The 10,518-nt window shown below is 40.7% G+C and overlaps 1 protein-coding gene across 1 annotated transcript in view; it reads right to left on the bottom strand.

The window, feature by feature from the left end:
- The window catches only part of LOC122555010 (Kv channel-interacting protein 4-like), a 356,040-nt gene that overhangs the window by 10,693 nt on the left and 334,829 nt on the right, over window positions 1-10,518 (bottom strand). Inside the window, exon 4 of the mRNA XM_043700589.1 lies at window positions 5,165-5,235. Within this exon, the coding sequence (XP_043556524.1) occupies window positions 5,165-5,235 (71 nt within the window). The remainder of the gene's footprint in view (window positions 1-5,164; window positions 5,236-10,518) is intronic.

Here is a 10,518-nt window from a genome sequence, read left to right as displayed (position 1 = left end):
TTGCTCCCGATGCGGTCTCCTCTACATTGGGGAGACTGGGCACCTCCTAGCAGAGCGCTTTAGAGAACATCGCCAGGACACCTGCACCAATCAACCACACCGCCCCGTGGCCCAACATTTCAACTCCCCCTCCCACTCTGCCAAGGACATGGAGGTCCTGGGCCTCCTTCACCGCTGCTCCCTCACCACCAGACGTCTGGAGGAAGGACGCCTCATCTTCCACCTCGGAACACTTCAACCCCAGGGCATCAATGTGGACTTCAACAGTTTCCTCATTTCCCCTTCCCCCACCTCACCCTAGTTCCAAACTTCCAGCTCAGCACTGTCCCCATGACTTGTCCGGACTTGTCCTACCTGCCTATCTCCTTTTCCACCTATCCACTCCACCCTCTCCTCCCTGACCTATCACCTTCATCCCCTCCCCACTCACTCATTGTACTCTATGCTATTTTCTCCCCACCCCCACCCTCCTCTACCTTATCTCTCCACGCTTCAGGCTCACTGCCTTTATTCCTGATGAAGGGCTTTTGCCCGAAACGTCGGTTTCGCTGCTCCTTGGATGCTGCCTGAACTGCTGTGCTCTTCCAGCACCACTAATCCAGAAGTAAATTTGGTATCATTGTTTCACCAGTATCATCAAAATCATACAAAAACTGACCATTCATTTAATTACTGTTTGTGGGTTGCTGCTGTGCGCAATTTGACTGGTGTGTTTGAAGTACATCACCTGCATAGCAGTCAAAGTCATTCATTAAGCACTTGAAGTCAGAGATGTGAGGAGTTGTTCTATAATTGATAGTCTTTGATGCAAGAAAGATAGTATAAATATAAACTTGACAATTCCACTGAACATTTATAATCTATTTTATTATGGAGCCAACTTAAACAAGTCAATCTCCAGTGCAAATATTGCAACAGGTAGATTGGTGAAGATGAGGTCAAGTACATTTTTTCCTCCTCGATAGTTCTGATACCACCTGCAGTAGGCCCTGTCTAGTAGTTATGTCCAATAGAATTTGACCAGATGGCCAATATTGGTGTTATAGAATTACTCTTGGTTATAGATATTGACGTCCCCAGTCAGAGTCCATTCTGTGTCCTTGAAACTCCCACTGCACCTTCCAAGTGGTGTTCAACATGGAGGAGTACTAATTCATGAGCAATAAGTGATAATTGACAGGAAGTTTCTGCCCCTACTTTGACTTAGCACTATGAGAGTTAATGATGTCTGGAGTCAATATTGAGGTCTCTCAGGGCAACTCACTCATGACTGTATACCATTGTGCCACCAAATCCGGTGGTCTGTCCTTTCAGTGGGCCAGGATATGCCCACAGATGATGACGGTGTTGTCTGGTGCATTCTGTGTAAGGAATGATTCTGTGAGAATGACTATGTCAGACTGTTGCTTGACTGTCTGTGGAATTGCTCTCCCAAGTTTGGCATTAGACCCCATCTTTTAGCAAGGAGCACTTTGAATGATCAACAGGGCTGCATGAGCTATTGTTATTTCTGGAAATTTGGTTGATGCCAATGGTCAGTCCGGTTTTATTCCCTTTCCCTTTGTTGTGTTAGGTGGTGACTGCAGCTTCCTGGAAGGAGATCAATAACTGACTGGATCAAGTGGCTACACATTACAAGTCATTGATGTCTTTGATGTCATTGTCATGATCCACTTCAGCTTGTTGCCTCTGAATCCTGCACTGATATCTCTTCAATCTCCCAGTCAGCTGCACAGAATTACATAAGGAAGGTGGCATATGGCTTGCTTGTCAGAATCAGAATTTACGTCAACCTTGCCTGGTCAGTCAGAGTGAGCAGGAGTTTGGCTTTGCAGTGTTAGCTGACTTTCCACAAGGAGAAAGTGAGGACTGCAGATGCTGGAGATCAGAGCTGAAAATGTGTTGCTGGAAAAGCGCAGCAGGTCAGGCAGCATCCAAGGAGCAGGAGAATCGACGTTTCGGGCATGAGCCCTTCTTCAGGGCTTTCCTGAAGAAGGGCTCATGCCCAAAATGTTGATTCTCCTGCTCCTTGGATGCTGCCTGACCTGCTGCGCTTTTCCAGCAACACATTTTCAGCTCTGACTTTCCACAAGCACAAGGTCCCATTGAATCCACACACAAAACAACCAGGAGTGTTTGTCAATTACAAAGGCTTACATTCCATCAAAAACAAAAGGGTATAAACCAGAAAAACAACACATCTGAAGGTCTGTGCACAGTTCCCAGACAGCTGCCATGATGCTTTCTTCCTGTGACAATCCGTCCTCCCCAATCTCTCCACACCTTTGGGCAGATGCAAAGGGCAGCTGCTCGGTGACTAGGGACACCCAGTACAAAAGTAACACATCATACCCATCAGAAATCCGAAACTAACACCCCAATAGCATTGAAATTAATATTATATCATCACCAGACATGTAATTGGATAAACTAAACACATGACATTCTGGCCTGGATAGATCTGGAGCTGCCTAAATTGCACACCACTTGACTTTTCCAAACTGGTGCTAGGTGCCATTTTGTGCATAGCATTCCATCACTTGTCCTGGTCATGTATGAGGAACACAAACTCAGATCCTCTGGGGAGGAGGAAACAGTCAGGCACAGTGGTGAGTTCCACTTCCCACCAGTAGCTCACATTATAAGATTCACCTCGATTGCTCTTCTGAGCCCAAGTCACCAGAAAATCCAACTATTCCATCTACCTCCCAGGCTCTTCACCCTGCCATTGACACAAAGCAGTTTTGCAACCAGCCAATTACTCCTGCAATGGTCCCCATCAACGCATGACCTCACATTAATCAACAATTTGAATGTGACTTAAAGCCAAAGCTCAAGAATGGACAAGATAGGAAAGCTGTAGGAAAGGCATAACATTTACAACAGCTAACAAAAGATCAAAAACTAATTGACACAACACTCTCCTAGCTACAATGAAGATTAGAGAAATTGGACTTATTCTCCTTGGAGGACAGAAGATTAAGAGGTGACTTTATTAAGGTGTCCAAAATTAAAGAGTAAAGAAGGATATTCTGTTTCCATTAATTGGTATGCCAATTTCAAAACTATCAGCAAGATGAGGAGAAACTTCTTTACTCAGAGAGTTGTTAGGATTTGGAAAGCACTGCTTGGGAGAGTGGTGGAGGCAGATTCCACAGGAGGTTCAAAAGAGAGCTATATATATTTGAATGGGATGAATTTAGAGGACTCTGGAGATAGGGCTGGAGAATGGAACTAGCTGAGTAACTCTTTGGGGAAATGGTACAGACACGATGGGCCAAATGGCATTCTTCTGTAAAATTCAGTGATTCTAATCCATCTAGCTTGTTACAATTACTTCATGGATTCAGAGTTAGCACCTTTAATGTTAACTAATTTTCTTTATTTCATACCTAATGCCCTGTTATATTTTTTATAGCTTCTGTCCCTTGCTGTCAGATGTGCATTTATATCACACTTTTCATATCCACAGGAGATTCCACTCTACTGTACATATGAAAAGTGCCAATTTATGCACACCCAGGTCCCACTAACAACCATGTGATAATTAACTGATAATCTCACTTTTTAAAAGAAGTGATGTTGATCGATCGATAATTATTGGCCAGAACATCACCCTCTCTCTCTTTTCTTTCAAATCATGCCAAAGGATCTTTCTAGGCTAACTGAGGGAGCAGATGGGTGATTTGTTTAAATAACTTATCCATATGCAGGCACCTCCAATTAAAGTGTTAGGTTAGTTATGGAGTAGGACTTGAGCTTTTTTTATTTCATAAAAAAATGTTTATTTGTATACACAGTCACTAAAGCAATTCAGTTCTGTATAGTCTTTGCATATGGAGAACAAACAAACCCAAGGCATTTCTTACTAGTACAAGACTATATTTAAATATATCTGAGGCACCAGGAGCGTCTGATAACTGAATGAACCCCCTCTGTACTTTAGCAGAAAGACCTTAGAAGGTGGTCTTTCCCCACTGTGCCTTGGCGGCAGCTTCCCCAAACTTTAGTGCATCCCTCAGCACATAGTCCTTGGAATGTGCCAGTCTGCAATATTCAGTCGATGCTAACTCCTTGTTCTGGAAGACCAACATGATTCCGGCTGACCAAAGAGCGCCTTTCACCGAGTTGATGATTCTCCAGGCAGTCAATGTCTCGGTGGGTGTCCGGAAAACAGCCCATGGAGCACAGAGAACCACCTTTCTTTTATGTTTCAAAACATACTTTATTCATTAAAATATCTTTATATACATGCACAGTCATGAAAGCAGTTCAGTTCTGCTCAGGCTTTTCATATTGAGAACAAACCAACATTGGAGCTTGACTCTCCTGACACTTGCTTACAATGTTCTGCTGGAGAGGGAATAGTGCTACTAATTGAGCTGCTGCTAACACATTCTGCTTGGGTTTACCTAAATGCTATTCTGTTACACAATTTTGTATATAGATTTGTAAATTTCCACTTTCTTGAACCCACTAACCACCAAAATAACCCCAAGTAATTTATTACCTCAGAATACTATTCACTGCCTTATTCAAATGACACTTTATAAAAGGCCTGATGCCTGGTTTAAATGATATTCATCCCAGTGGAATGGTTTCCTCTTGTCCCAGACCAAGTGTCAGTTCCAGATGAACTGAAACACCTGCTTCCCAAAAAAATAATTCTTCAGTCATGCATTAAATATTTTAATCTGTCTGACTCTGTGTTAATTTTCTTCTGGGTCAGGTAATGGTCTGGATATTAAAGTCTTTGAGATTTTTATTTTATCTAAATTTGGATTTTAGTTCATTCAATCAGAAGAATAAAACAAGGAAGTGCGGATGCTGGAGACCTGAAGCCAAAGCAGAAAGTGCCTGATCCTCAGCTCCCCCACGACAGACCTGAATTCCTACTTTCATCTTGCACCCTCATCCCCACCACCATGCCTCACATTCCCCCCACCCCCTCCCCACTTTTGCAGACCTTCCCAATGAGTCCTTTGAACTTGCTCGCACCAAATCATTTGAATGTCCTCTGTCTCTCCCCCAGTGCCCAAACTCTGTGATTGACACCCATGGGAGGGAACCACAAATGACAGCAGGTCCCCTTAGTTAATGGAGCTGGCTACAATATGCACAACACTCAGAGTAACTAAATTGCGTTAAAAAAAATGACACTCACCTCAAAACTCACTGAACCATTGTGGTCTGTGTCAAAGGCATTAAACAGAAAATGTGCATATGTGGATGCATCTGGAATGGAAAAAAGCAACTTTCTCAATAATTCTGTTAAAATATTAAATGCTCTAAAACCTCTAATAGTGATGATTTTCTTTCATCAAATTTGATGTCAAAATGAATTGACACAATATTGGATGTATACAACAAAACAGAAATTAAAACAACAAGAATCTTAACTGTCTGGTATTTTCAATTTCATGTTGGAAAATAAATCAACCCTCTAACTCATCACATTTGTGGCCACTGACATTTTCATTATCATGCTATTAAATGTTATCAAGTGCTATTAACCAGAGTTGAAATGTTTCCCTGGGTTGATGGATATTACAACGTCTATTGCACCAACAAACTAATGAATTGTCCCTCATTTACAGATCGCTGCTAGTGTTAGTTATTTGCTTTGCTAATACAAGGCTGATTGGCTTTTGGGGAAATTGTGAAAATCAGAAGTAGTCTCTGGCTAATACAACTGTTAATAATCAAGAAATTGAAATTCCTTCAGAATTTCACTCCTCTGGAAATTCCCATGAGTGTACATAATGTTTAGGAATTCTGTTTGGCTCTTCTTTCAGAACCTGTAATACAGAACATGGATTTGACGATTGGACTTCTGGCTGGATGTCTTTACTATGTCTAGGATGACCATTTCAGAGTGAAAATATCTCATAGAGGTTAGGTCATGTGAGAAAACATTATATGATGATAGATCAGCTGACACATGATCACATGGCACTTGACTTTGGTTTGCAACGTAACCTTATAAAGTCAGACCATTCACATTCTAAATACTTCCTTCTGCCTTTTAATTGAGAAGAAAATCTTGCACTGTTTTTCCAGCTGAATTGTCACTGGATCCAGCACCAGGAAAGCCATTTGCTTTTCCAGTAGGGCATATGGTTGCTCCTCATGCAGGAAGGGCAGTGCGTAGGTGTGCTGTGTGTGTACTAGAAACTCCCTAACTGGCCAAAACATGACTGCACTGATGGTTTTGACACCAGTTAGAATTTGTAGGTCTATTTAGTACATCTGCTGGATGTGCAGCCAACTTTGAATGATCCATATTATGGAATCCCAACAACAACAATCCCCACCACCACCACAAGTGGCCCACTGAAAATGTCAACCCATTGAAGTGACCAACCATCAACTTTCAGGTAGGGTAATCTTCAGTATCATTTGTTTTTGAAAAGTTTAAGGAAGAGCCATGCTGTATTTTTGGAAATGTTGTGATGAGTTGTCCAACCTCACATAGAGTCCTTGAGTACCCTAATTCAACAGACATCATTTCAGCATGGACATCAGCAGTTCGAACCTGAGAGGCTACACAGCAAGGGCTCTGACACTGAAAGTGAACAGCAGGTTTCCATTACCAAGGTGTCATTGGCATGACTTACACAGTTAATGTTAGTGTCCTGGGAAGTGTTATTGAACAGAACAATCGAAGGTTATAGGTACATAATTCCTTAAAAGTGGTGAAGAAAGTGGTAACAGTGTGATGAATAAAGCATTTCATGCTTGCTTTCATCAGCCAAAGCTTTGAATACAGGAATTGGAATGTGTTGTGGACTAGGCCAGACCACTCAAAACATTCTTAAACAGGCAGTTCCGACCATAACTTTGCAATTTGTTTCAGTAAGTGTACAGTGAAAATTACCCAGATTACGTTACCCAGGTTGTCTACTAGATTTTAAAATAGACAAAAATTTAATTCACAAAATTACACAATGAAATACAAAGAACAGAATAAAGAACCCCTACAGAACTCAGCCTATCCAATTAGACTTAATGATGTTATTCTGAATATAAGCAACAGTCCCAATAAGCAAACTCCCTCTAATAACTAGTATAAATGCTTACAGGTTGAAGTTGAAGGGTAGAAAGAGGAAGAGAGAGAGAAAGAGAGGGTTTCCACATACCTCCCTGTTGAACTCCTCACTAGGTCAGACTGAACTAAAACTGCTTAGCTCAGCTAGCTAGAGAACTGACCACTACCCTTTCTTTATACAGGTCACTTCTAAAACATGATCACTTTGGCCTGAAGTCTTCTCTGTTTACATAGAAACAAAAGGCCTCTCAAAGTCCTTTTCATCTCTGTACCAAACCAGACTGATTGGTACCCAGCCCGGTTTATTACCCCTCTGAAAAAAAAAATCAAGGGCAGAGTCTCCTTGAGCCAAGGAACAACTTTTAGAAAAATAAAGGGACTAGATTTGTGACAGATGTTATGTTACAGCTGTACAAAGCATTAGTCAGGCCACATCTGGAGTACTGTGTACAATTCTGGTCACCCTGCTACAGGAAGGATATTATTAAAATGGCAAGGCTACAGAAATGACTTACAAAGATATTACCAAGACTGGTGGGTTTGAGTTATATGGAGAGGCTAGATAGGCTGGGACCTTTTTCTCTGGAACATAGGAGGCTGAGGGGTTTATAAATTCATGAGGGGCATAGATAAGGTGAGTAGCCAATGTCTTTTCCCCAGGGTAGGGGAGTCCAAAATTAGAGGGCATAGGTTTAAAGTGTGAGGGGAAAGATTTAAAAGGGACCTGAGGGACAACTTTTTCACTCAAATGGCTGTGCATATATGGAATGAGCTGCCAGAGGTGAGTACAATTACAATATTTGTAAGATATTTAGACAGGTCCATGGATGGGAAACATTTAGAAGGATATGGGCCAAATGCAGGTAAATGGGACTAGTTCAGTTCAGAGGAATTGGCCTGTATGAGGAAGCTAGAGACAGACATGGGAAGAATGGGCAACAGTCTGTGTGGAGCTTGCACAAGACTGGAATTGAACCTGGGACCCTGGTGCTGTGAGGCAGCAGTGCTAACCACTGAGCCACCATGCCATCCAGGCACACAGGTTTAGTTGAAAGCACTAGCTTTCGAAGTACTGCTTCTTCAACAGGTGGTTGTGGAGTATAAGATCATAAGAATTTATAGCAAAAGACTTACAGGTCTTTTGAAGCTGTAATGAAATATGAAACAAATTTAGCTAGAGTCTTTCATCTTTTAGAATGGGATATGCTAGATTCAGTTCTTTAATATGTAAATTCAGAACTCCTTTTAAGTTACATTCTCAAGGTAGCTTTAACTTTTCTAACAATAGGTGTATGTGGACTCTGTTTCTTTGAATATTTCTGGTGGGTTTACATATTAAAGAACTGAAAATAGCATTACCCATTCTAAAAGATGAAAGACTTAATCTAAAGTGGTTTAATATATCATTACAGCTCCATGACACTGTAACCCTTTTGCTATAAGTTCTGTGTCTTATGATCTTATACTCCACGACCGCCTGATGAAGGAGCAGCGCTCCAAAAGCTTGTACTTGCACATAAGCTTGTTGGACTGTAACCTGGTGTTGTGTGATTTTTAACTCTAGATTTCAGAATATAGTTAAAAGAGAGCTTCGCATTTATGTAGACATCAAAGGTGCCTCAGAGCGTGTTTTGTAAAAACCATTTTTTTCTTTAAAGTAAAGTAACATTGTAAAAGCAACAGAATTGCATCTGGATCTCCTCAATAATAATATAATAGTCAATTAATCTTTTCTCACAGTGTTCGCATTCATATTAAAAAAGTTAAATGTTAGACAATCCTGTTAGGTTTTGAGGATGTGGATAAGGGATATGTTTTATATTTGAATTTTTTAGAACTCACTTGACAAGGTGCCAAACAGTTATTCAACAAGGGAGAAAAAGGTAAAATGAGTAATTACAGACTAGGCAGCCTAACACTGGTAAATTATTGGTAAAAATTCAGAAAATTGAAATCGTCATTTGGAAAAGCATAGATTAACCAAAGGCAATTAGCATGGATTGTTTAAGGGAAGATCATATCTGATTAACTTGATTAATTTTAATTGAGCAAGTATAAAAAAGGTAATGAAAGTAATATGATGATATTCTTGTATTGTGTTATTGTGACAGAAATAAGGTATGTTGACTCTGTTTCTTTGAATATTTCTACTTGGTTTATTTACTGATAAATTAATAAATACAGAAGAGTCATCTTTAAACACAGCCTCTGGTCATGTATCAACATTTGGGCACTTTGGAATATTTGGATGTTGAACCTCTCATAGGCCGTCATTTCAAAAATAGAAACCATGTCTATTTTATTTTCCCAAAGATTGCTCTCATGTGCTACAAAGTGAAACACGTAAGTATTGGGCAACATCAAAATGAATTGTCAATTTTACATTTCGTCTTCTGTATAAGTATAGAAGTCTAATAGCCTACATGTAATTTCAATAGTTTGACAACTCTTCCAGTTTTTGTTATGGTGTACAATTCTAGAAGTGTGGATATTATCCTTGGCTGCTCTTAGTCAGCAGACCTATTGTCAGTGTGTTGGTTGTTATAGTCATAGAGCTATACAGCACAGAAACAGACCCTTTGGTCCTACCATTCCATTCTGACCATAATCACAAACAAAGCTAATTCCACCTGCCTGCGCCTGGCCCATATCTCTCCAAACATTTCTTATGCTTGAATTTATCTAAAAGTCTTTTAAATACTGTAACTGTATCCATTACTTCTTCTGGAAGTTTGTTCCACACATGAACCACTTGATGTAAAAAAAAATTGCCTCTCATGTCTTTTTAAAATCTTTCTCCTCTCATCTTAAAATTGTACCCCTAGTCTTGAAATCCCTCATCCTAGGGGAAAGACAACTGTCTTTCACCATATCTATACGCCTCAAGATTTTTAAAGTTATTATTATGCCAGTGTTATCTTTGTGTTTTTTCATGTGTACTTGGCATCATTGGCATATTATCCATTTCACTCAGCTGGTTTCAGTTCCTCCTCAGCATTGCCTTATTAGATGTCAGGACTTCATAAGAGATGGGCGGTCTGGTAGCTCAGTGGTTAGCACTGCTGCCTCAAAGTGCCAGGGAGCCACATTCGATTCCGGCCTCGGGTGATTGACTGTGTGGAGTTTGCATATTCTCACCACGTGCGCGTGGGTTGCCTCTGGGTGCTCTGGTTTCTTCCAACAGTCCAAAGATCTGCAGGTTAGGTGAATTGGACATATTAAATTGCCCATAGTGTTCAGGAATGTGTAGGCTCGGTGCATTAGTCAATGGAACTGCAGAGTCATAGGGTAGGGGAATGGGTCTGGGTGGGATACTCTTCAGAAGGTCAGTGTGGACTGGTTGGGCCAAATGGCCTGCCCCCACACTGTAGGGATTCTATGATTCTATTACACATTTCAGATACCTCTGAATAACCAGATTTTCATGTTAAGTGTCTCGGACCTATTATCTAAGTTGTAGTTGAGGTCAA

This window comes from Chiloscyllium plagiosum, chromosome 1 (genome assembly GCF_004010195.1).
Source record: "Chiloscyllium plagiosum isolate BGI_BamShark_2017 chromosome 1, ASM401019v2, whole genome shotgun sequence".
Classification (NCBI taxonomy): domain Eukaryota; kingdom Metazoa; phylum Chordata; class Chondrichthyes; order Orectolobiformes; family Hemiscylliidae; genus Chiloscyllium; species Chiloscyllium plagiosum.
The sequence above is the reverse complement of the archived record's forward strand: the minus strand, read 5'-3'. Positions and strand labels throughout refer to the sequence as shown.